The 26,923-nt window shown below is 37.4% G+C and overlaps 1 protein-coding gene across 2 annotated transcripts in view; it reads left to right on the forward strand.

Moving 5' to 3' along the window:
- tpcn1 (two pore segment channel 1) overlaps nucleotides 1-26,923 on the forward strand; it is a 102,276-nt gene that overhangs the window by 22,046 nt on the left and 53,307 nt on the right. For both annotated transcript variants that reach the window (XM_088000091.1, XM_088000092.1), the window contains exons 2-5: nucleotides 18,184-18,314; nucleotides 20,341-20,517; nucleotides 24,704-24,817; nucleotides 26,242-26,372. In XM_088000091.1, the coding sequence (XP_087856217.1) occupies nucleotides 18,184-18,314; nucleotides 20,341-20,517; nucleotides 24,704-24,817; nucleotides 26,242-26,372 (553 nt within the window). The remainder of the gene's footprint in view (nucleotides 1-18,183; nucleotides 18,315-20,340; nucleotides 20,518-24,703; nucleotides 24,818-26,241; nucleotides 26,373-26,923) is intronic.

Genomic DNA, 26,923 nt, shown 5'->3' on the forward strand with positions numbered 1-26,923 from the left:
AAATGAGTGCTGGTATCGACCTCCATTAGAGCTGGGTGACCATTTAACGAGACATTTATTTTGATTGATTCTGATTTGGATGTCTGAACTATTCATGTTTACATTTTAGTTTAAGTTTTTATTTTTCTACTCATTGACACATTAAATATTGCAACATTAAACAGCAATTTTAAAATTTCAAATGACAGCACATATTGGAAGCTAAATGCAGCTACTTCTTGGTAAAAATAATGACTGCAGATGCTGGAAACCAGAGTGTAGGTTAGAGTGGTGCTGGAAAAGCACAGCAGTTCCGGCAGCATCTGAGGAGTAGTAAAATCGATGTTTCGGGCAAAAACCCTTCATCAGGAATACCTGTATACACAGCCTGTTTTGCAACCATTCTCCATCAAATACTGTTTACTGTTATGAACCTATATGATCCATGACCAAGTTTCCTACTGAATAATTAGCACTTATTCAGGTAAACACTGATAGCTCATTAACAGTATGTGTGTACTACCACTAATGGGTAGTTTCTGTTAGCCAATTTGCAAGTTTGTTTTACAACTTTTGAAATTCTAATCTGAATCCAATCTAAAATTTTGTTTTGATATGATACAGGTTATCTTCCATAGAATTCTCATTTTCACCAAATTCCAGTCTCTACATTCTCTTTATACTACACCTTTTTAAAAGCATGTGGTAGAGAAGAGGATTGAATTGATGGCCATGAAATTCATCATGAATGCCATTTATATTCAATAAATTTGAAAACTTGGCAGAGGAAAATGCGTCTTAGACTGGATGGTTAAAAGTATTTATTACAACAGATAATGTTTAAAATTTGCATGTGTATGGTGGTCATAACTAACCATATTTTGGTCAGTGTGGATAATGGAAGCTACTATCCAAACATGCTGGCAATCATGTGTAATCCTTGAATAAAATTATGAATTTCAGTCATTTCTTAAAATATGTACCCATTTCTCTCCCCATTTCTTCACAGTTCAAATTAACTTGGTTTAAGTCTCTGAAGTATATTTGTTATAGCACATATTCTTCAATTTGCATGTTACTGAATAAGTCATGAATTCTGACAGATTCAATTATTAAAACAAGATAGTTACTCTCAAATTTGAGTGTGTATGTGAAAGCAGGTAATTATGTGATTATTTTATCGAATATCCATAAAGAAGTTTTACTTGCTAGTAAACCGGAGGTGGATTGTAAATTTACAAATTTCTTTCATTGCAACTTAAAATCATGATGTTAAACTCTTAAAACTATTCTCAACTGTGTATAAACCTGCTTTTTTCCAAAAAAAATCTGGTACTGGCATGGAAGTGTTTTATTAAAATTGTAATTCTTCCAAAGTATGTAGGTCACCCCAAGTTTTATTTACTTTCATGCGAGTTTATTGTTTGCAAGAATTTCAATGTCAGTTATAGCATAATTTGATACAGAAAAGCTTCCTGTACTTAAACCCAACCTTGGAAATCACATTTTGTTTCCAAGCTGCCAACCAAACTGTGCCTCCCTAACGGAAATTGAAAATTGATTTCAGCTTTAACTCTTCCCTTCTAGCAACTGGATGAAAACTAATCAGATTTATTTTGCACATGAACATTACTGCTGACACATGGTTTTTGTTTTGTCAGTATGGGTTGACTTTGAACAGGTTCCTATGCTGTAGGACCATTATGTCCTCTCTAGATTATCAAGTTTCCCCTGTTACTAGTTTATAGTGTAATATACTCATAGCAACTGGGCAGAACCTTTGCAGACTAAATTTAAAATAGTGAAATACATTGTCAAATCAGTAAGTTCTGACTAAGCATCCTATTGAATCAGCATAGTTTCTCTGGTCAATTGCTTTGTGCATTTGGTTTCAGCTGGTAAGACAAACAAGAAATTTAAAAGCCCCTTGATAAATCCAGAGAATATCTGTGAGGCTTATTATCAGAGCATTGAATTATGAAGGTAAGCTCAAGGCAAGATGAGTAAACCTTGCAAATTAATGGAGGTACCTTTTCAGAATTTTTTTTATCATGTGAAACAGAAAAGAAAAACTTGGAGCAAAGTTTTAAGTCAGACCTAAGCTGAAGGGCAAGGATTTAGGCATAATTACAGAGTGTCACAATTATAGTTAAAAAGAAAAGCTCTGAACCAATGAATTTTTGCATGCCAAAAGTAATAATACAGTGAGCACGTTCTGTTAAATGTGAAGGGTTTATGTTTAACAGAAGCTTCAGTGAAGAGTTATTAAAGGCCTGCACCTTTTATAAGACAGTAATTTTTTTTGGATAGCTATTATTCATAAAATAAATTGGCTTGGGGGTTGTAAATTGAAGGAAAGTTGGTGTTTATGAACTGGGTTGGCAATATTAAAATGAAACAAGAAACAGCAGAAGTGGGATAATACTTCCAAAATGTTTACATGCCCAGGAGGCTTTATCTTCATATCAGGTCAGGGAAATCTTCAATAGTCCTTCTGTATTCCTTTACTTTCTTCAATGCTTTCTGAAATTTTCTTAAAAACTACGAAAAGGCAATAAAATAAATGTGTTATTGGTTTGTCAGTGTAAACTATATCTAGTAAGGGTTGGACCAAAGAGTTTGCTTCCGTGCTGTGCATCTCTATGACTATGGCAATAGTATGATTTTGTTGTAGAAGTAACACTCAGTGTTTACGATAGGTGGCAGTCTTCCATCTTGGTAGAGGAGTATGTAAATATCATTTTTTAAGAATTATGTTTCTACTATTAAAATTAATATTGTTTTACCACTTACAGGTGTGTTCACTAAAGAAATGCAGATACCTGCACTTTTTTTCATCCTTGTTTAAATTATGGATTGATGGAGAAGGCTGAAAGGAACAATTCAAAATCATGAAGGATTGGACAGTGCAGATGCTGAAGCTCCCACTTGTGGGGATGCAGGTTTAATGTTAAAAAGAAAGCCATCAGTAAAAAAAGCAAAAAAGTGACTGAGAAAAATAGTTTCACTCAGTATGGGGGTAACTTTTTTTTGTGGGGTGGGAAGGGGTACGGTGGGCAGGGATTAATTTACCTCATTTGCCTGGTTTGCATGCAGAGTGAGGCCAACAGCGTGGGTTCAATTTCCATACCAACTGAGATCGTGAAGAATTCTGAAATAACTCCAGAGGGCAGTAGCCCCTTTGTGTACATGGAGATTACCTCGACTGTTCATTTAAAATGGGAGAAAGTGAGGAATGCAGATGCTGGAGATCAGAGCTTAAAAATGTGTTGCTGGAAAAGCGCAGCAGGTCAGGCAGCATCAAAGGAGAAGGAGAATCGACGTTTCGGGCATAAGCCCTTCTTCAGGAATGAGGAGGGTGTGCCAAGCAGGCTAAGATAAAAGGTAGGGAGGAGGGACTTGGGGGAGGGGCGTTGGAAATGCGCTAGGTGGAAGGAGATTAAGGTGAGGGTGATAGGCCAGAGAGGCGGTGGGGGCGGAGAGGTCGGGAAGAAGATTGCAGGTCAAGAAGGCAGTGCTGAGTCTGAGGGCTAGGACTGAGAAAAGGTGGGGGGAGGGGAAATGAGGAAGTTGGAGAAATCCGCATTCATCCCCTGTGGCTGGAGGGTTCCTAGGCGGAAGATGAGTCGCTCTTCCTCCAGACGTCGTGTTGCCATGGTCTGGCGATGGAGGAGGCCAAGGACCTGCATGTCCTTGGCGGAGTGGGAGGGGGAGTTAAAGTGTTCAGCCACGGGGCGGTTGGGTTGGTTGGTGCGGGTGTCCCAGAGGTGTTCTGTGAAACGTTCCGCAAGTAGGCGGCCTGTCTCCCACATCGGGTGCTGCGGATGCAGTAAATGATGTGTGCGGAGGTGAAGATGAATTTCTGATGGATATTGAAGGATCCCTTTGGGCCTTGGAGGGAAGTGAGGTGGGAGGTGTGGGCGCAAGTTTTGCATTTTTTGCGGTTGCAGGGGAAGGTGCCGGGAGTGGAGGTTGGGTTGGTGGGGGGTGTGGATCTGACAAGGGAGTCGCGGAGGGAGTGGTCTTTCCGGAACGCTGATAGGAGTGGGGAGGGAAATATATCCTTGGTGGTGGGGTCCGTTTGGAGGTGGCGGAAATGACGAATGATGATCCAATGTATCTGGAGGTTGGTGGGGTGGTAGGTGAGGACTACTGGGGTTCTGTCCTGGTGGCGATTGGAGCGGCGGGGTTCAAGGGTGGAGGAGCTGGAGGTGGAGGAGATGCTCCTCCTCCTCATTCCTGAAGAAGGGCTTATGCCCGAAACGTTGATTCTCCTCCTCCTCATTCCTGAAGAAGGGCTTATGCCCGAAACGTTGATTCTCCTCCTCCTCATTCCTGAAGAAGGGGATATGCCTGAACCGTCGATTCTCCTGCCCCTCAGACGTGGTTGACCTCCCAAGTCCTATACTCATTGCTCTGACCAATGAAGGGAAGCATACCATCCACCTTCTTCACTATCCTATCTACTTGCGACTCCACTTTCAAAAAACTATGAACCTGCACTCCAAGGTCTTTGTTCAGCAACACTCACCAAGACCTCACCATTAAGTGTATAAGTCCTGCTCTGATTTGCTTTTCCAAAGTGCAGCACCTCACATTTATCTAAATTAAACTTCATCTACCACTCCTTAGTCTATTGGCCCATCTAATCAATATCCAGTTGTACTCTGAGGTAACCTTCTTCACTGTCCACTACACCTCCAATTTTGGTGTCATCTGCAAACTCACTAACCATACCTCTATGTTCAAATCCAAATAGAGGCTTGACTTTGTTTTGTGGTTTATCCGCAGGCTGACCTAGCGCTCCTGTGTTCAGTACATGTCCTGCGCAAGACTATACAACTGCATTCACTCAAGTGGTATTCCCCAAGCTCAGTCAGACTGAAAATACCCTGCAACTCATATGCTGCACTTGACACATTTTCCAATGATAAAGGTAGTTGTATTGCCTGTTTGAAGTCCAGTTGGGTTTCAACTACAAGGTGCTTTTGCATGGTTACATCATTAAGGTCAGATACCAGACGGACTCTCTGCATCTCATTAAGGGTTAAACCAAAGTCACATGCCCTCTACCAGTCATCTTACCAAGTCAAAAATCCCATTATTGATTCCTCTGGTTCTCAAATTAACAGATAAACTGATAAGAATCTCAGCATTTGAGGAGGCATGAGATCATTATAGTCCTTAACTAAATCTGTCAACTCTTGAAAAGTTTTAATATCTGGTGCCTCAGGGAAAGTTAGGCACCTCATAACCAAAAAAGCTGTAGGTCCACAAGCTGTCAAGAGAATTATTTGTTGCTTTTTATCTGCCCCAATGTCATTTGTCCAAACAAAATAACACATTCTTTCCATATTCTGGACCCAGTCTTTGACAGCAAGATTGATTCAGTCAAGCTTTGCAAATAATGGCATGATGCCAGAAATGCTTGTCCCAAATCAAAGATAACTGTTGCAAAATTTTTCAGGAATGTGCTTTTCTCTCATCTGCACTGAACAGACTCCACGGAGGCCAGTATCCCATCACCAAGTCACCCTTTACTTACAGAAAGAGATGTCCTTTACACTGATCCAGCTCCTTCAGAGCCAGGTCCTAGATTATATAGGAAATCTAACATTCCTGTTTTCACTTGTCACTCAAGCTTTCCTGATTGGACCAGATTAACTGCCCCAATCTGGGAACTCATTCTATGAGGTCCACCTGGCTGACCTCATTACATTCCCTACAGATTCTCCTTCCCAACCTCTCTCATCTGAAGCAGGGTGATCTTTAAGTTCAACCACCAGCCGTCGTCTCTGTCTAATGTGAGAGTAGCCCTATGGTCTGGACTATGACAACTTTACTTTGAAGGTCTAGAATGTACTGCCTGAGAGTGTGGTGGAGGCAGATTCAATTGAAACATTCAAAAGTCAATGAGACCGTTATCTGAAAAGGAAAAATTTGAAATTTGCAGACAGGAGACGAAAGATGGCTCCAATTCAATTCCTCATTTGGACAATTGGTGATGACACAATGATTTGCATGTTTTACTATGTGCTGTTACAATTGTCAGAAGAGGCACAACATTGAAACGCAAGGAACACTATGGAGTTACTGTACTTTCATGATAAATACCCACTAAATCCAGGAGAAAAAGTTCAGATTTGTCCATCCCAGTGTAAGTTTTTTTTTAATGGCAGTATAATGTTAATTTCTAAACAACTTCTCTGTAATGAAATTAAGTTCAGAAGCTTGAAGCCACATTCCTTCAAATTTTAATTGTTGTTTTACATTTAACTTACTTCAAACTTTTTCTCTTTTTTATAAACTGTATTTCCATCCTTTCATATATTTATTTTGCTTTTTGTATTTCAGTTGATTCAGATTCTCCACTGTATGCTTCAATTCTTCAACCTTATTGTTTAAAGAGATACATTGCTAACCTGTTTAGTTGACCCATGTCCCACATCCCCTGCAGAGGTGAAGTGTTTTGGCCATTTAGTACAGCAAATTCCATTGCTAAGTAAGTGCAATGAACAGTTGGTGACAGTCTTTTACTGTTATGAATGTAGCCCAGCCCAGTGTCTTTTAGGGATAGTATTCTCTTTTTGTTAATGAATGCATTTGGATCTGTATCCGAGCTATTTGGAAGTCTACACATTTTTAGGAGAAGCCAACAACAATGAGCTAGTGAAAGCAGGAAAGGATTACATTCACAATGAATAAAAACATTAGCTATCACCTGAAACAATTGTAACATCAATTAGTAAAATATGCAAGTTAAAATTTGTCAGAGGACTATAACTTATATATCAAGAACAAACAAGACTGGGCAGCTATCAAGAATGTTTTGGGATTTCTTTGTCCCTTGTAGTGAGCAAGGTCACATGGGTTTGGTACAAGAAACTCGAAAGAGTACACGTTGTGAAATGCATTTTCTTCTTAAATCAGTGACGGCCAGGCTATTGTTTGAGCATGTAAGTTGCCAAGTATTTGTTTAATTGGATGTTGTTGTCATATTGGAACTACTGTGCTTTCTTCATTATTTGCAACTACGTTCTGGCTGTTCTTATTTACTCACTATCTGAAATGCTACAACTCTCCAATTACCCTCAATAGTCAGAGGTAAATTGTGGAGCAAGTATGTAGAGAGATCTCAGATATATCCCTTCTTTGCTCTCCTAATTTCCCTCTTACATATGAGTTATTCTTGGTAGATCAGGCTAAGAATAATCCAAGGAGATTCTACAAAAAAGGCCCCTTAAAGATCAACCTCAGAAGTTGGAAGAGGTACTAAATGAATAGTTCACTTCAGTTTTTACTGTGGAGAAAGAAATAGAGGCTGTAGAACTCGGTGAAATTAATATTGATGTTTTGAAATCAGTTCACATTACAGAAAAGGAAGTGCTGGAGGTATTAGAAAATATAAAGGCCTTCAAATCTCCAGGGTCTGATCAAGTGTATCGCAGGAGGATGTGAGAAGTTAGGGAGGAAATTGTGGGGCCTGTAGCAGAAATATTTGTATCATCTATAACCATGGATAAGGTTCTGGAAGACAAGAGGGTGGCTAATGTTGTACCTTTATTTAAGAAAGGCTGTGAAGAGAAGTATGGTAACTATAGGCCTTTGAGCCTGTCATTGGTGGTGGGAAAGGTGTTGGAGGTGATTCTGAAAGATATGATTTAAATGCATTTAGAGAGGCAAGGCCTAATTAGGGAGAGTCAGTGTGATTTTGTGCAAGGGAAATTGTGTCTCACAAACTTGATTGAGTTTTTGAGGAAGTAACAAAAAGATGAGGGCAGAGCGGTAAATATTGTTTACATGGATTTTTAAAGTCTTTGACAAGGTTCCGCATGGTTGACTAATTAGTAAGGTTAGATCATGTGAAGTTCAGAGTGAGCTTGTTAATTGGATACAAAATTGGCTTTATGGTAGGAGACACAGGTAGATGGTGATGAAGATCTAGACCCACAGGAGGGGTCCCTCGGTTCCGCGATTGGTCAAATAAACACTAGCAGTTTGGTCTGATTCAACAAGATGTCACAGGTTTATTATCATGGCCGGGCACAGGTTGTCCAGCAACACAGAGGTTAAACACTTCTGTGCCTCATGGAGAAACTGCGCAAATGGCTTAAAACAAAGACAATTTCTATATGGTTTTAAGGAATAATACAGCCTTAATTCCAGAGCAAATCCAATAAAATGTAATAAAATGACATTATAGACATAAGGTCAAGCCAATGATATTTCCTGGGAACTAACTTTGTTTTGCACGTTTTATCTCTCGGCACCTGTGTCTCCAAGGTTAGCTAGGATGGTTAGTAATGTCCTATCTAGTTTAGTTAATTCCATACTGTGAAGGAAGCATTGTCTGCTAATCTTTGGTTCAGTTAGTTCAGGAATGCAGCTTTTAGCAGGGTTTAAAAGCCATTTTAAACAGAATTGTCAATTTGCAGCCAAGAAGCCATTTTATTATGTTACTTGCATTAAGAAGCCATTTTGTTGTTAGTACGGACGTGTATTAAATGATTGCTCCTGACAACAGCCTAAATCCAGATTTTAGATCCTCACAAGGGTTTTTTTTGGACTGGAGGCTTGTGACTAGCTGAGTTCCACAGAGATTGATACTGGGTCCACTTTTGTTTGTCATTTAGATAAACAAATTGGATGAGAATATAGGAGGCATGGTTAATAAGTTTATGGATGACACCAAAGTTGGTAATTTTGTGGAAATTGAAGAAGGATAACTAAGATTACAAAGAGATCTTGATCAATTGGGTCAATGAGCTGAGGAGTGGCAGATGGAGTTTAATATAGATAAATGTGAGGTGTTGCATTTTGGTAAAACAAGTAAGGGAAGAATATATACAATTAATTCTAGGACCCCTTGGTAATATTGTAGAAAAGGGAGACCTAGAAGTTCAGATGCATAATTCTTTGATAGTTGAGTCACAGGTAGACAGGTGGCTAAGAAGGCATTTAGCATGCTTGCTTTCATTGCTCAGGCTTTTGAATATAGGAGTTGGAGCATCATATTGGGGTTGTACAGGATGTTGATAAGGCCCACATTCGTATACTGTGTGCAGTTCTGGTTGCCCTGTTATAGGAAGGATATTATTAAACTGGAGAGGGTTCAGAAAAGATTTACTAGAATGTTACCAGGAACGCAGGGTTTGAGTTATAAAAATAGACTGGATATGCTGGGTCTTTTTTCACTGCAGCATAGGAGGTTGGGGGTGAACTTATTGAGGTTTATAAAATCATGAGTAGCATAGATAAGGTGAATGACAAGGATCCTTTCCCTAAGGTAGGGGAGTTCAAAACTAGAGGCATATTTCGAAGGTGAGAGGAGAAAGATTTAAAGTGGACATGAGGGGCAAATCTTTACACCGAGTGGTTTGTGTGTGGAATGAACTGCCACAGAAAGTGGTGGATGCATGTACAGTTACAGCATTTAAAAGGTATTTGAATGAATAACAGAGGTCTGGAGGATATGGGCCAAATGCAGGCGTGGAACTATTCTAGTTTGGGAATATGGTTGGTGTTGACTAGTTGGACCAAAGGGTCTTTTTCCATGCTATATGACTCTCTGACTCCACCATTTGGTCTTTGAGCTTAATTTGTCTTCCTGCAAACTCATGAGTCTAATGTGGTTCCCATTTTGTAGATACCAATGATAAGTAGTGTTTCCTTTCCAAAGAGAAATTTGAAGTTTGCACATTTCAGTCTTTTTAAGTGGCACTTCATCTTACTTGTTGCACCTTTTCTTGTCAATGGCAACTGTGATGGGTTGATAATTAATGAATGTTAAAAAATAAAGAGGTGCAGAACTGCCTTTTCACTAGTCAGATTAAAAGCTTTTCTGTTGAATGTCTGGGCAGCTGTAATCTATGATTCAGCTTTTGATCTAAAATACCAAAAAAATCAAAAATACTATGTTATAAATGCTGACACACATTTTCATTTCTATTTGTGATATTGATGTACTTTTTCATTTAATTAACCCATACCCAACATATGAAACAAATTGCTTACCACACAGAAGTAGCATTTTGTCAGTTATTAGCATATGTAAAAATAACAATCTCACACCCTTTGATTTGAACATGCTTTTCGGAATTCATGTCAACTGTACCAGCAGAGTTTTCACTTTGAATGTTACAGCTGAAAGCACTTAGTATTGATCTTTTCATATTACTATACTACTGTGGTGGAGGCGGCTGTGTGGATGGTCTTAACCATTTATCAGATTAAAAGAGTTTTCATTCAAGTAGGCAAGTTAACTGCATGTACAGATCAGTGAGTAAGGAATGTTTTATTCCTTAGTGTGATCACATGATTCCTGTACGTTCATTGTGGAATCAGATGACGAGGGTTACAATCATAAACAGTGATTCTTCTTAAAAAAGAAGTGCAGGCTACCTTGTTTTCACTTCTGTGAAAATGCAACATACAGACATAACGTGTGCCTACTCAGATGAATTTAATGACACTCCTTTCCAAAGATCTTCATTCATTTGGCAACTTGAGACTAATGGTATGTGTTACGTTTGCACTTAGTTCTGGTCATGATTGGATTATTTTTATTTCGCTTTTAGTGAAGCATTTTATGTGTTAATGCAAGGGTGCTCAATATTAGAGTTTTCTGAAGTCTTGTAGATTTTGATAAACCTTGGCTTATAAAAAGTTACAAAACTAGGATTTGATTTTTTAATAATAGTATTTGAAAAAAAGGTGCAATGAATTTTCAATCCTGATTAAGGCAGTTTTTTACATTTGTGTTTAGTGCAATAAATGATACTGATTTGAACTGTTTGAAGGATCAAACTAAACAGGATCAAACTATGACTGTTATTCATAGAAGTTTTAATGTGGGAGCAGGCCATTTGAGTATCCCATCTATCCACCCTGTACCTTGACCCTGTAACCCTGCATTTCCCATGGCTATTTCACCTTATCTGCACATCCCTGGACACTATGGGCAAATTAACATTGCCGGTCCACCTAACTTGCACATCTTTGGACTGTGAGAGGAAACCCATGCAGATACAGGGTGAATGTGCAAATTCCACACAGACAGTCACCCAAGGGTGGAATCAAACCCTGGTGCTCTGAGGCAGCAGTACTAAGCCACAGTGCCGCCCTTATTGATTCATATAAATACAGTGGCTACAACAGCAGGTCAGGGGAATACTGTGGCGAGTAACTTACCTCCTGACTCACTAAATCCTGTCAACCATCTACAAGGCATAAATCAGGAGTGTGGAATACTCCACAGTTGCCTGGATGGGTGCAGCTCCAACAACAATCACTCCAACAAAAAAACACATCCAGAGCAAAGCAGCCCACTTGATTAGCACCACATCCACAAGCATTTACTCCCTCCACCACTGATGCTCACTCTGTGCTGTCTACAAGATGTGCTACAGAAATTCACGAAATATCCTTAGACAGCACCTTCCAAACCTAAGATAATTCCATCTAGAAGGACAAGGGCAACAGAAATGGGAATACCACCACTTGCAAGTTCCCCTCTAAGCCGGTCATCATCCTGACTTGGCAATGTTCCTTCACTGACACTGGATCAAAATTCTGGAATTCCCTCCCTAAGGGCATTGTAAGTCTACCTACAACACACAAATTTTGGCAGTTCAAGGAAGCAGCTCATCACATTCTCAAGGATAACTAGGGACAGACAATAAATGCTGGCTAGCCAGCAACGTCTATGTCTCTAAAGTGAATAAAATAAATAAATAATTCTACTAAAATGTGAATTATTAATCTGAATTTAGTGAAATAATCACAACACAGCAGAGTTAGAATTTAGTGGAAACTAACATATCAGGAAATTTGACTTAATCAGCATTGAATTCAGAGAAGTTACATTTTAAATTGTAAAAATAAATTCAATCTGCTTTGTAATGTCCTGAATTAATGTCCATAGCTGTTAACCTGGTGTTGGAAACGATCAATTTGATTCCATTCTTTATGATTGGGAAATGTGGATATTATTGAGTTAAGAGCTGAAAATATGTTGCTGGAAAAGCGCAGCATTCAAGGAGCAGGAGAATCGACATTTCGGGCATGAGCCCTTCTTCAGGAATGAGGAAAGTCATTGAGTTAAGACTCAGGAGAAAGGGTTACTTAGACTTTCAAAAGGTTAATATAGTTCTAAAATATTAATGACCATATCATATAAAATATTAGGAAACATAACAACTAAAAAGAAGGTGGATTATGTTAACATTATCAAATATGCCAGGCATGAGTAATAGATAAATGAATATTCTCTTCCTTTCTGGTAATTTATTTTATTGTCTAGGACAGAGAATATCTGAACTTCACTAATGCAGATTATCAGCCAACTACATCAGAAGACGCCAATTCAAATGATTGTTAAGATCAACAGACTCTATCGAGCCTGGTTAAGATATAGAGAACTAGAACTAGGCCATTCAGCCCATTTGACTTATTCAAATAGGTCAAGACTGATCTGTACAGCTCCAGTTATTTGCCTTTTTTCCATATCTTTAACAAAACAAAACAATCTCAGTCTTAATTTTAATTCATTCATATCCCAAATTGAAAATTCACCATAGTAGTGGAGGAATTTAGCTTTATTAATTACAAACAATATTTTATTGATAAACTTTTTATTAAAAATAATAGGAAAACCCATCTCGTTCACTAACACTCTTTAGGGGAAAAAAGTCAAGCTTAACCTGTCTGGTCTTATATATGAGACTTCAGACCCATAGCAATGTGGTTTACGCTTAACCTAGTGCTGAAACGTCTCAGCAGCTGCTTATTTACATTCAGGGAAGTGACTCCTTCACACCTTCTCAAGGGCATTTTTAAATGTGAAGTAAATTGTGGTGTTACCACCAATGCTGACAGCCCATTTTTAAAAAATTAAATTCATGTTCTTTTGGGGAAGTGAGACCCAGGTTGCTGCTATCCTTTTTATAGAAGAATAAATGTCCTGATTTCTCTTTAAACCTCTGTACTCCATTTACAACCATGCTCTCTTGCTTTTGATTTCTCAGCAAACGAAATTCCTTTATGAATTAAAAATCTTGTTTAGATTAACTCACAATCTTCTAAACTCAAGGAAATACAGGGCACAATTATGCACTGTACTTCAAGCTTTTAACCCCGAGTATTCCTTAAGTGACTCTGTGCTTTTATGCCCCCAAAATCAGTAATTCTTTCCTGAGATGGTAACCAAAGCTAAATATCTGACCAACTAAAGCATAAGTTGCTCACTTTTATATCTTTTCATCATGTAAATAAAAACATCTCTCTGTCCTTTGTGTTGTCCAGATAACAGAAATAAATTATACAATACACATATAAACCTAGAATTTTCCTGTAACAAAAGCATGTGAGCCATACAAGAAAGTGAACTTTCATATAAAACCTAGGGTTGATACAGTTCATTTGAGAGGAACACCAAACCTCTAAAGCAGTACTTCACAAACTTTTTTCCCCTGTGACCCCATTTTGAGGCTTGAAAACTGTTGCAACCCCTCAGGAAGGAGTGAGGGAGGAGAAGAGATTTTAGAGCAGGGCATCCCCTTCTTGATCTCACTTGAGGTCCTGCCCTCTACTTTGGGAAACCCTGCTTTAATAAGTTTTGTGTGCATATTTTAAATCTACCTATATTTCATGTATTGTACTTAACCCCACAGAGGAAATCTTCTTCAAAGCTTCCTTATGCTTACTCTAAGTACACCAGCTGGCTTGGCTTTGATCCGAATTGGCCTGGAATTTTGCAGTTTGATGCTTTCAAAATGTAGAATTAGCTGACTTCAGTGTGGGCAGCAGCGAAGGTGTTCTGTTGATCTAAGTGTTTCTAGAATCTGAGATGGAGTGAGAGACATGGTGTAGTTTAATCAGAGTTTCTAACTACTGATTGTACCTGAACCCCATACAACTGTCATATTAGGTAGAGTGCATCTTTGGAAACTGTGAGAATAGGGATAATAGTGATATTAACTCAAACAGACAGTGCTCAGGATTAATTGGAATATTGTGTATTGTTCCACCCTCGACATGTTCAGATTTTTCTTAAAGGCAGTAGAGCGTGTACAGAAAATGATAATGGTCCAAGAAACAAGAAACTTCGTTTATATAGATAGGGAAATAGAGATATACAGCTCAAAAGCAGATCCTTCAGTCCAACTCATCCATGCCAACCAGATATCCTAAATTAATCTAGTCCCATTTACCAGCACTTGGCCCATATCCCTCTAAACCCTTCCTAATCTTATACCCATCCAGATGTAAATGTTGTAACTGTATCAGCTTCCACCACTTTCTCTGACAGCTCAGTCCATACAGGCACCACCTTCTGTGTGAAAAAGTTGCCTGTTTTTTTCCCTCACCCTAAACCTATGCTGTCTAGTTCTGGACTTCCCCACCCCAGGGAAAAGACATTGTGTATTTACCCTATCCATATCCCTCATAATTTTATAAACCTCTGTAAAGTCACCCCTCAGCCCCCAATGCTCCAGGGAAATCAGCCCCAGCCTATTCAGCCTATTTCTGTAGTTCAAACTGTAATTGTGTGATTTGAAAAGGCTTTCCCTATAGCTCAAACCCTCCAACACTGGCAACATCCTTATAAATCTTTTCTGAATCTGATCAAGTTTCACAATATCCTTCTGATAGGGGCGAGACCAGTATTGCACACAATATTCCAAAAGTGGCTTAACCAATGTCCTGTACAGCCACAACATGATGTCCCAACTCCTTTACTCGATGCTCTGACCAATAAAGGAAAGCATACCAAAAGCCTTCTTCACTATCCTATCTACTTTCAAGAACTATGAACCTTCGCTCCATGGTCTCTTTGTTCAGCAACACTCCCCAAGTCCTTATCATTAAGTGTATATGTCCTGCCCTGATTTGCCTTTCCAAAATGCAGCATCTAACATTTATCTAAATTAAACTCCATCTGCCACTCCTCAGTCCAACCGGATCTTGAACAGATGGACCATTGTGCTGAGGTAACCTTCTTCATTGTCCACTATATCTCCAATTTTGATGTCATCTGCAAACTTACTAACTATACCTCCTATATTCACATCCAATTCATTCATATTAATGGCAAAAAATAGCAGACCCAGCACCGAGACTTGTGGCACACCACTGGTCACTGGCCTCCAGACTGAAAGGCAACCCTCCACCACTACCCTCTGTCTTCTGCCTTCAAACCAGTTCTGTATCCAAATGGCTAGTTGTCCCTGTATTCCATGTGACCTAACCTTGCTAACCAGTCTATCCTGAGGAACCTTGTGGAACGCTTTACTGAAGTCCATATAGATCATGTCCACCACTCTGCCCTCATCAGTGTCCTTTGTTACTTGTTCAAAAGCTCAATCAAGTTAGTGAGACATGATTTCCAACATGATAGATTGGAAGAGTGGAACTGCTTGGAAAAGAGAAGACAAAGAGGAGATTGATTGAAGGACTTAAAATCATAGGTCTGAATGAATTAGATAGAAAACAAACTTCCTATTGTTGGATAGATTGAGAGCAAAAAGACACAGTTTTAAAATAATGGGCAAAAGAAACATATGAGGGAAGTTGTTTTTGAGCACTGAGTAGTTAGGTTCTGGAATACAGTGTCTGAACGTATGGTGAAGGGAAGTTCAATTTGAGGAATTCAAAAGGCAATTGGAATGTTACTGGTAAAGTGACAGTCTGCACATTTTCACGCTAAGGGCAAGAGAATGACACTTGATAAATTACAATAGGGAGAGCTGGTATAGAAATGACAGGCTGAATGGCTTGCTTCTTTATACTCTAATAATTTGTATGTCTATAAAATAAAATGTTGTGCTCATCCTCTGTCCCACATAAAGGGCAGCTGCTGCTTCACCTGGAAACCATATTCTGTTATGCATCATCACTTTCAGGATTGAAAAATTGTTCATTTGAGGAGGGAAAGAATCTTTGGTTCAGCAAAAAATACCCCAAAAAATTGTGGATGCTGGAAATCTGAAACAAAAACAGAAATTGCTGGAAACTCAACAGGTCTGGCAGCTTCTGTGGAGGGAAAGCAGAGTTAATGTTCCAAGTCACAGAGTCATCAAGTTATTGAGTCATATAGCACAAACAGGCCCAACTGATCCATGCTGAAAAGGTTTTCTAAACTGAACTAAGCTGAACATTTGCCTGCGTTTGACCCTCTATAAATCTTTTCTACTCATGTACCTGTCCAAAAATTTTCTAAATGTTGCAACTGTACCTGTCTTCACCACCACTCCCGGCAGCTCACTCCATAAATGCAACTCTTTGAAAAAATTGCTCCTCAAGTCCTTTTTAAATCCTTCCCCTCTCTCCTTAAACCTATGTACTCCAGTTTTGAAGACCCCTTCCTTTGCCATTCACCTTCTCAATATCCCTCATGAGCTTTTAAACCTCCACAAGGTAAACCTGCAATCTCCCACACTATAGAAAATAAAATCCCACCCTATCCAGCCTCTCCTCACAATTCAAACTCTTCAGTCCCAGTCCAGTGACCCTTTTTCTGAAAGACCCTTCTGCAAACAATGGTCAGCAAACCCCTTGTGAATTTTGTCACCAGATTATGATATAATTGTGCATAAAAGTTAGTGTAGGTAGTTGAAGTAAGACCAGAATGTTTGACCATTGATTACAATGGATTCTTCTCATGAGCTTGATTGTGATATTTTAGGGAAGCTTCTCCAGTTGTGTTGCATGCTTTAGGTCAAATGATTGAGGAGAGTAATGACTGCTTTTTGGCTGACTGAGATCATGTTGAATGACAGCTGAAGTGGTGCTTTTTCCTCTTTTTGTTTTCAAATTTCTTCTCCCCTCTCCCTTTTCATTTTGACACACCGCTAAGGGATGGGTCTGAAGTGATTTATTGTTCTCTGTATTCTTGCCAATATGGCTTTTATGCATGGGTAATTCTGACAGTTTGGTGGTATTCACTCTGAGCCCAAGTTGCTGTGCTTTTATATACATGTTGTAGTGTCGTGTATGGTAATAATGGTAAAGGGTCAGATGTTCTTCCAAGCACATGGCTGAGCATGAACGCTTCCACTTTTACTTACAGTTGAACACTCTACCTGTTTGCCCGTGTTACAATGCACCTTCTTTAGCCGTCAAGTCCTGGGGTCGCACTTGACCTCAGAACTTGTGGCTTAGAGGGAGGGATGCTACCCATTGCACACAGGGCTTCCTCCTGACAGGAGTTCACTTGTTTATTTCCAGCAGGGTTAATTAATGAATCAGAAGCAAATTTTTTTATTGGGAAGTCCAGAGGATTATGGTCCCTGCTGAGATCAGCACCAAACCAGAGATTCATGCTCAGCTCTTTCCAGCCATCATTTCTTTAATGACAGCCACCCAATCATGAGTTAAAATTAAATGTTCATTTATTCTGTAACTGTTATGTGGTCTTTCTGGCTTTATGTCATAATGTTTGCCTGATAGTTTCATTATTCTATCGGCAATAAGTACATCTGACCTTGATGAAAAATAAACATGAGAAAAGTCCCTGCAGACGAGGAGAGTCAGCCTTGTCACAGTGCAATATTCTCACTTCACCGATCCTTTTTGCTGTACTTCTGGTTGCCATGCCTTCATTCACCTAATTATGCTTTCTAATTCCCTTCCAAACCTTTGTTTCTTGTACTGCCTTTTCCTTTAAGGTCCTCCTTAAAATGTACTTCTGACTAAAGTTTATGTAACCTCCTAATAAATGCTGGTGACATATTGATATTTGAATGGCTGTACTGTGACGCATGCTGGGATGTGTTATAACATTAACACTTCGAAATAAATACAGCATGATATTGCCAATGATTAAAATGAAGGAGAACACTAAGATTGAAATTAACTTTTATTATTAACAAAACCAAGCTTGTTTTTGATGAGAGCATAAGAATAATGGTCTTATAAAATTAATCATTCAGATGCTAAAATCCCCTGAGTGATGAGTTCTTATTTGAAGTGCTCAGTTTCATCAGTGTGATACATTTTCCTTTTTTTAATCTTCCTCTTTATTCCCAATTCCAAAGGCATTCACATTTTGTGTTAATTAGCTGCTTCTAGTTCTTCTAAGACAAAGTAATTTCATTCCCCTTTATAAGTGCATTATGAATGAAATTTAAGTAGCACTTGAAGGATAATGCCTGACCTGCCTGTCCTGTTGCTATTTTGAACCATCCACTTTCACCCTCTTAACAGATGGAGGAGGATATGACATTATCAACACTGAAGTGATTGCAACACCAGACATTCGAGAGTACAGAGCAAGCTATGGTTCTCTGAAACAAGTCTGGGAGATGAATTATCAGGAAGCAGCAATCTACTTACAGGTGTGGAACCTTTTTACAACTGCTGATCCTGCTCCAGTTAAGCTATTAAAAATGAAGAGTATATCAGTTTGAAAGAAGTATGTATAAGCAAGGTAACTTGGTATTGTTGCTGTTGTGAAATTGATACTATAGCTTTTATTTAATAAAAGCAAAACTGTTGAGCTTTAATTACAGATAATCTGGCCATAATGTTCTTACATCTGTTCTGGTCCTAACTGATCCCTGACCTTGTATTTTGACTGTAAGCTTGTTAATCTAGTTCATAATCTCATCAAACTAATATTGGTTTAGTTTGATGAAGCTGGTATTACATATATATTGTACTTGTCAAGGTAAGTGATATAAGTGCTGAAGAATGGAATTTTAAACATGTTTCTTTTTTAACTTGCAGTACTTCTGGTTGCATTTCTGATCACTGCAAGGCAGTTAAAAGACAAAACAGATGTAGAGTGAGGCTTCCACTTTTTTTTCTCTATCAGCATGAGAATTCCAAATTGCAAAAGTTTAACTTTAAATACGAATCAACCTTTTGGTTTGTCTCAGGAGGGGTTCATTAGCTTGCTCCATATTAATGATATCTCGATTCTATCTCATTGCTAACACATTGTTACTACAAACTGGGGGTGACTGTCCAAGTGCACTTTATTTGGAACCTTCACAAATACAGAGAATGAGACTTTAATCTTGGGGCTAAATTCAAAATCAAATCCCAGAGGTAAAAAGACGTTGTAATCCACACTATCAAAGTAGTTTGTTTCTTCTTTGTGTCTTTTTAACAAAATTGGGTAGTTTAGTTTACAAATTTAAAAAAAACTTTTCTGTCTCCGATAATCAACCTTATATTGTAATGAAATGTAAACTAGTAATTTAACAGGATTAATTTAATGCATTCCTGATGTTGTTGATGTTAACAGGAAAGTACTTCTGAGGAAGTCCTGGTTACAACCATGACATAAGTAGCACTAAAAGAATGCACCTAAGTAGGTAATTATTTTTTTCCAGAGAAGTACTGGTTAAATCAGAACCTACAGATGATGAACAAGTTACAATTTGTTTATGAAAAAAATGTATACCATTTATCTTAAAGTGAATCTGTATATTTTCAATATAATTGGCAAATGTTTAGTAGTCTTCCGTATAAATTTTAAGTGATATGTTTCTCCTAAATTATACTTAAAGTGATCCAGTCCAATATCTTCTGTGTTATGTCAGTTATCAGTTATAATGCATTCAATAACATTCCATATTTTAAAAAATTTGATTGTATTGAATAGTTCTGTTCACTGTTTAAATGGACTTCTATTTTTTCAAATAAAACAATTTGATGTTTTTTAAAAAAAGTATTCGTCATTATTAACATTCAATACTTTTGATATGTATAGAATGACATGCTGGTCCATTAACCTTTTCACTTTTAATTCAGTTATTGATTTCAAGATGACTTAATTACAGCAAGATGATGTGCTAATGTGTCAAACATTCAATACAATACATGAAGCTGTGCACAAGGTGCAAATAAAATATTAGCAAATGTTAGAAGAATGTATAAGTGTTTTGTTTAAAAATGCCTATGAAGCCAGGTTTCCTGTACAAGTTTGTATTATACAGTTACAATGCCAAGAAAATGAAGATTCCAAAGGTGTACAGAATTTGTTATATAATCATTATTTTTGAAATTCAGTCTCTTGCTGTAAAAGTGACTAAATAACATTAAAGACACTGCAGGGCTTTTTAACAATAAAGGTCAAAATTATTTAACGAATGCATTTAACCCTTTGTCTACAGATCTTGATTTGTTGAATTTACTTAGCACCAAAATAATAAAGGACACATTTGATTATGATGATGTTGCTAGAAAGGAGTCAGAAATGTAACTTTATATTTTGGTTACTATTTAAAGGTTACATTTTTGATGGACACATTTCTTTTTGTTGTTGTGCTCGAGATAGAAAGTGCTACAACTGATAACTCAGCAGTAAAAAATAATAAATTGTTCATAGCTGTCTTTTCATTTTGTCACTTACAGGAGGGAGAAAATAATGACAAGTTCTTCACTCATCCAAAAGATCAAAGAGCCCTTGCAGCCTACCTCTTTGTGCACAATCACATATTCTATGTCATGGAACTGATTTCTGGTGTGCTGCTGCTGATACTCTCCTTATGTGAAGCTCCAGCAGTTCCCTCGCTCCGTCTCGACATTTATGTATGTTATGTCTTCACAACTTTTGACAATGCTTAGCTCAGAATGTCTGTCTTTCAAGTATTTGTTAATGTGTCATGCCTAAATTCATCCTTGTACAACTAAGTTTGTAGATAGGACTTTTAACTCATTACTGGTAACAAGGGTTTAGTTGAAGGCAAGATTAGAAAGAAATGAGAGAGCAGAGGTGCCTGGTGGTGAAGAAGTAAACAATCATCAGTGTTAGGGGAAGAGATAGAATGTATAAACAGAAGAGTAAAGCAGTAATTAAATCCTGAATATGTAATAATAGGAAAATGTCAAAACTTTATCTGAATGCATATAGCATTTGTAATAGGTGAGTTTTTAGCACAAATAGATGCATATGCCTTGGTAGATTTTGCAGAGACGTGGTTGCAGGGTGACCAGAATTTAAAACCTCAATATTGAAAGGTATTTTATATTCCAGAAATATATGCAAAGAGGAAACTGAAGTGGACATCATTGTTAAGAAAGGAAGCTAGCAATGTGGTGCTGTGTAGTGATACATGTGCTATAGATTGCAATATGGAATCAGTTTGAGTAGAAATCAGGAGTAGCAATTGAAAGAAGTCTCAAGTGGTAGAGGGCAATAGGTTTCCAGAGAGTTGCTTCACTAAGACAAATTATAAATCAGGAAATATTGGGGAATGTTAGAAGGGGACTGCAATTGTCATGGGTTATTTTAATCTGCATATTGACTAAATAAATTAGATGGGCAAGGATAGAATGGAAGATGAATTTGTAGAATGCTCATAGATTGTTTCTTAGAGCAGTATATTGTACAACCCACCTGGGAAAAGTCTATCTTTGAACCTAGTAATGTGTAATGAGGTAGGATTAATAAGAGATCTCATAGTTAAGGATCCTGTAGGGGGTAGAGATCACAAAATGGTAGAATTACAAATTCAGTTTGAGAGCAAGCAACTGGTGTCTCACACCAGTGAACACAACTTAAATAGAGGCAGTTACAGAAGTATGAAAGAAGAGTTAAGGGGAAGGTGAGTTGATGAGCAGTGGCAGACATTTAAGCAGATACTTTATAACACTCAGCAAAAATTAATTCCAGTTGAAAGAAGGACTTGGATGAGAAGGAATATCTAATGAAAAACTAAGACATAAAAAATGGCCAAAACTATGGTAGGCAAAATGATTGAGAATTTCTTAGGAATCAGCAGCAGATGACTGTAGCTAATAAAAAAGGAGGAAATTGATGATGAAAGTAAATTGGCAAGAAAATAAAATAAACACCAAGAGATTCTACGGACATATGAAAAGAGAGTAGCTAAGTGAATGTGGGATCATTGGTGGATTTGTGAATTGATAACTGAGAAATAGCAGATTATTTAAACCAATATGTTTGCATCAGTCTTAACTATGAAGGGCACTGTAAACATCCCAAAGATATCAGAGAATCAAGATGCTCATAGAAGGAAAGAAGGTTTGAAAATCTGAGTTATGGTGACTAAAGTATTTGACAAACTAATGGGACTAAAGCCTGACAAGGTGTGAAGACCTTAAAGCCTATACTCAAGAGCTTTAAAGGAAGTGGTTGCAGAGACACTGGAGGAAAATGTTCCAGAACTCAGTAAATTCTGGAAGGGTTCCAGCAGGTTTGAAAACTAGGAAAGTGATACCCCTGTTCAAGAAGGGAGGGAGAAAGAAAGCAGTAACCTATATGCCAGTAAGGCTAACATCTGTGAATGGGAAAATGCTAAAGTCAGTTATTAAAGAGGAAATTGCAGGACATTCGGAAACGTTTAACTCAATCAAACTGAATCAACATAGTTGTGAAAGGGAAGTCATGTTTGAGAAATTAACTCGAGTTCTTTGATAAAGGGAACTAATAGATATAGTGCAATTTGATTTATATAAGGCATTCAGTAAGCTGCCACTGAAAAAGGTTATTGCACCAGATTGGAGCTCATGGTATTAGGGGGAATGCATTATCATGGATTGAGGATCAATTAACACACAGAAGCTAGCAAATCAGGATTAATGGGTCTTTTATATGTTGACAAACATAAGTAGTGGAACCCTGGGAACATGATTATTTACTATCTATATCCATAATTTGGAAAAAGATGCTGAGTGTAGTAATCCAAATTTACTGACGAAACGAAAACAGTGGCAGGACATGATGCGATAAAGACTTAAGAAATCTGCAAGGGGATGCAAGAAGGTTGAGTGAGGAGGCAAAACTTGAAAGCTGGAATTTAATATTGGAAAGTGTAAGGAAGAATCAAAAGGGAGACTAATATTTAAATGCACCATAAAGGGATCTGAGTGTTCTAGTGCATGAAACACAAAATGTTAACCTGTATGTATATCAAGTAATTAAGAAGGCAAATAGAATTTCAAGCATCATTGCCACAAAATTTGAATTCAAAAGTAGAGAAGCCTTGTTACAACTGTATAAGGCTAGGGGTGAGGCCGCACTTCGAATGCTGTCTACAATTTTGATCTCTGTAACTTAGAAAGGATCTGCAGGCATCAGAGGCAGTTCAAAAGAGGTTCTTTATCCAAGAACTGATCTCTTGGATGAATGGGTTGACTTATTAAAAACTGTTAAGTTGGTTAGTTATTTATTCTTTAGAGTTTTGAAGAATGGGGGTGGGGCGGATTTGATCTTATTGAAACTCACATGATACTGAGGAGGTTTGATGAGGTAGATGTTGAGAAGATGTTTTCACGACTCGGGAGGGATCTCAAAACTAGGAGTCAATTACAAAATAAGGGGATTCTCGTTTAAACTGAGACACAAAATAATTTCTTCTGAGGGTAGTGAATGTCTGGAATTCTCTACCCTGGAGACTTGTGGAAGCTAGATCACTGAAAGTATATAAAAAGGAGGTTGATAGATTTTTAAAATATCAAGAACTTCAAGGCTATAAGCAATTGGTATGAAGGAGGAGTTGAAGTCTGGGTAGACCAGCGAAGATCTTGTGGAAGAGCAGGGCAGGCTTGAAGGGCTGAACCTGCTCTTGGCTTTTATGCTCCTATGAAGTCTGTCATGCTCTGGTTAATGTTTGTTGATTTATGCAAACAAATTTGATTCTCAGTATGGATTAAACTGTGGATTATGCTGTAATATGATGATTGAGCCAAATTTCTTGCTGCTGCACTTTTTAAGTGAACTAAGGTTCTGATGGGAAATTGCGTCGCATTTAGGGCACTCTGGAAAGGTCATTTAATTATGGTTAAATGACTCTCATTCTGAAAAGTTGATGTGAAAAGTTTACGTGAAAGAGTGTAATTTCCTTGTCGTTTTTAAAAATCATGATTTTTAATTTTTAAAAAATGTATTTTTTTTCAGCTTCTACCTTAATTGCATTAACTTTCTGTAAAAGGATTAAAATATAAATTTTAAATGTAACCCATGCTTTGTACTACTTCGTTTGCTGTTTGAGAGTTACTTAATCTGCTGATCATCCTGTTTTATGACTTCATTGTTGCTGAATGACATTACCCTCTAGAACCTACTAGATGAGGAGCTGTCCCCTTACCACTGGCCGGAAGATGTGAATCATTTTCTGTTGAACTTCCATCATCCTTGAACTTTGGAAGTTCTTTGCAAAATAAAGTTAGATTTGTAAAGCATGATCTTTTTCTGAAATCATGTTGGATGTGTCCAATATGTCTTTCTTTATCCAAGTAATCAAATATTGCACCAGTCCTGACTCATTTGAATACTCTCCTATTATCTGTATTTTGTCAAACAAATGATTCATGCCACAAGGTATCCTGTATCTTTTTGCTCTTTCATATTTACTTTATATCATTTGAGGGATCTTATAAAATGATTTCTCGACTCTTTCCTATTCAGTTGCTGTAATAGTCATGTTGTCCCATGTTTAGTCTTAGCAGCGTTCTCTGGTGTTTGCATTGATAGGAAAATACTTCCTGTATTTTGGAATGGCTACTGTTGGTGTCCTGTGCATAACATCGTGTTCAGCATGAGAATTTGCTGCAAAGGGAAATGGGAATTCAGTTCCATATTGTACAACACGAAGGCACATCAAACTGCATAGTTATGACAACACCAATGTGCTCTGTGACTATCAACTTGAAGTCTCCCCACTACGCTCTGTTAAGAAATTGCTACTTAATTTTTTTAACTGATTATGTTTCAGTTTCTTGTTTAAAATTATTTAATTTTAAACTTGTTTAGGTGCATGCCACACTGGAATTGTTTGCACTTGTCACAGTGGTGTTTGAACTTGGTATGAAGATGAGATGGTTGGGTTTTCACACATTTATTAGACACAAAAGAACGATGTTGAAAGTAAGTTATTTTTTAATGTATTGTGTCTGAGAAATAAGGACAATGTTACATGTGTATCCCTATATGATTATATTAGGACTTCTATACTATTATACTGAAACTCCTTTGTAGTAAAAGCAAAGGAAAAACTAAAGCACAGAAGAAGGCCTCTAGTGTCTTTTGCAGGCCAAAAAAAAGCTGTCAAGTCTAATCTCACTTTCTGGCACATGGTCCATAGCCTTGTAAGGCTAATGCACCTCAAGTGCATGTCCAGCTGTTTTTTTAAATGCAAATATGGTTTCTGCTTCAACAAACCACTCAAGAAGTGAATTCTGAACCCCATGCTGTCAGTGTGGGGAAAAAAGAAAATCCTCCTGAATTTCCCCGATCATTCTACTAATTACTTTAAATCAATACCACCAGTTACTGATTTTTTTTTCTGCTAATTGATTCATTTTGTCCACTTTATCTCTTCTCCTTAGAGTGTATGTTTATGGATCAGCCTGCCATGTTGTCACTCTCTTGAAATCTAGGGTTACATTTTCAATCTTCCAATCCCTGGAATTGTTCTAAAACCTAATAGAATTTAGAAATCATAGAATGGAAACCGCAGAGAAGCAAACCATTCAGCCCAATGTGATGTACCAGCCCTCTGCAAAAGCACCTCAGCTATTCCCATGTTTCTCACCTTTTCCTTATAGCCTTTCAAACTTTTTCTCTCTGTGTAATTATAAATGACTCTTTCTAAAGCCATTATTGAATCTGTCCCATTATACCTTCAGATTGGAGATCCTTACCATTGCATAATAATTGTGGGATTCAGTTAACCAGGTTGACTAGAAAGCAATTTTGCTGCGTCTTAGCTTGGAGGGGGGAAATAAGCTGTATTTGTGGGTGTAGTTAACTAAATACCATATCATTTAATATCTCTATCCAAAAATAAAACACAGCTTTGTCTGATAAAATATTTTAATAGATTTTTCATACCTTCTGGCAATTTTAAACAATAGACCATCCTGAGAAACTTAGAGCCACAGTATTCTGTGTTACATAACTTGGTGAATAAATTATAAGTCACTTTGTTACCCCTAAAAATGCTACATTAGATGATTCATATACTATTTCCTAAAATGTTACATTCTGAAATAAATCTAATTTGTATTTGAATGAGTAACCATTATTTGAAAGTCAAATCAACTTTTGTCCTGAAAATAATTGCTTTCCAATATGAGAAGTAGTGTGGATGGCAATATTTGAACAGAAAGACTTTCTTCAAAAAATTCAGTTCTAAATGTATATTTCATCATGCATGTCATTATTTATGAATTCTGGTGAATGGAACTTGTTTTGTTAATACATCATTTATTCAATTTTAGAAGTTGTTATTTATTAAGTACTTTTAATACACGAATTTTTAACCTGTTCCCTTTCTGGTATTTCTCCAGAGTGTGGTTTTGTTTGTACAGTTTATAGAAGTCATTGTGGTATTAATCAGGCAAACTTCACATGTCCGGATAACTCGAGCATTGCGGCCAATCTTTCTGGTAGACTGCAGATATTGTGGAGCGGTGAGAAGGTAAATTTACAGTAATTATGTTCTTTTTTTTTGTCAAGAATTCTATAAATACCAGGCATGACAAAAACATTTATCAGCAAATTGATGCAGTTCCTTAAACTGATAGTTTGAGCACATGATTTCTAATCAGAGTTTTGTATCAACCAATGTCTTAACACTTACTAAAAATTCTTACTGTGAAAAGTTCTGTTTCTTTTTAATAATTGGTTTTAAATTAAATAAAAATAATCACTTGTTTTCACCTGGAGATAATATTTTTAAATATTTAGAAGAAACCAGTGTCTTTATGCCATTGTAGTTACTAAGAGCAAAATTATGAGAATGCCAGTGATCCTGAATGTGTTTTATTCCAGTGCCATTCCTTTTATTGTGTCTACATTCAAATGAACATAACTTGTATGAGTCAACCTTTAGATGAAATGGGATTAGAGAATAAGGGATAGATGGACCATAACATACAGATATAATTGAGTTCTCGTTTTAAGTTCGTACATCTGTTCTTATCTATATACTGACAAAACTGCAGGGTATAATTACAGTTTGGAATAGTG

Source organism: Chiloscyllium plagiosum, unplaced genomic scaffold, assembly GCF_037043375.1.
Source record: "Chiloscyllium plagiosum isolate Xiang-an unplaced genomic scaffold, Cpla_swu_hap1 HiC_scaffold_24, whole genome shotgun sequence".
Taxonomy (NCBI): domain Eukaryota; kingdom Metazoa; phylum Chordata; class Chondrichthyes; order Orectolobiformes; family Hemiscylliidae; genus Chiloscyllium; species Chiloscyllium plagiosum.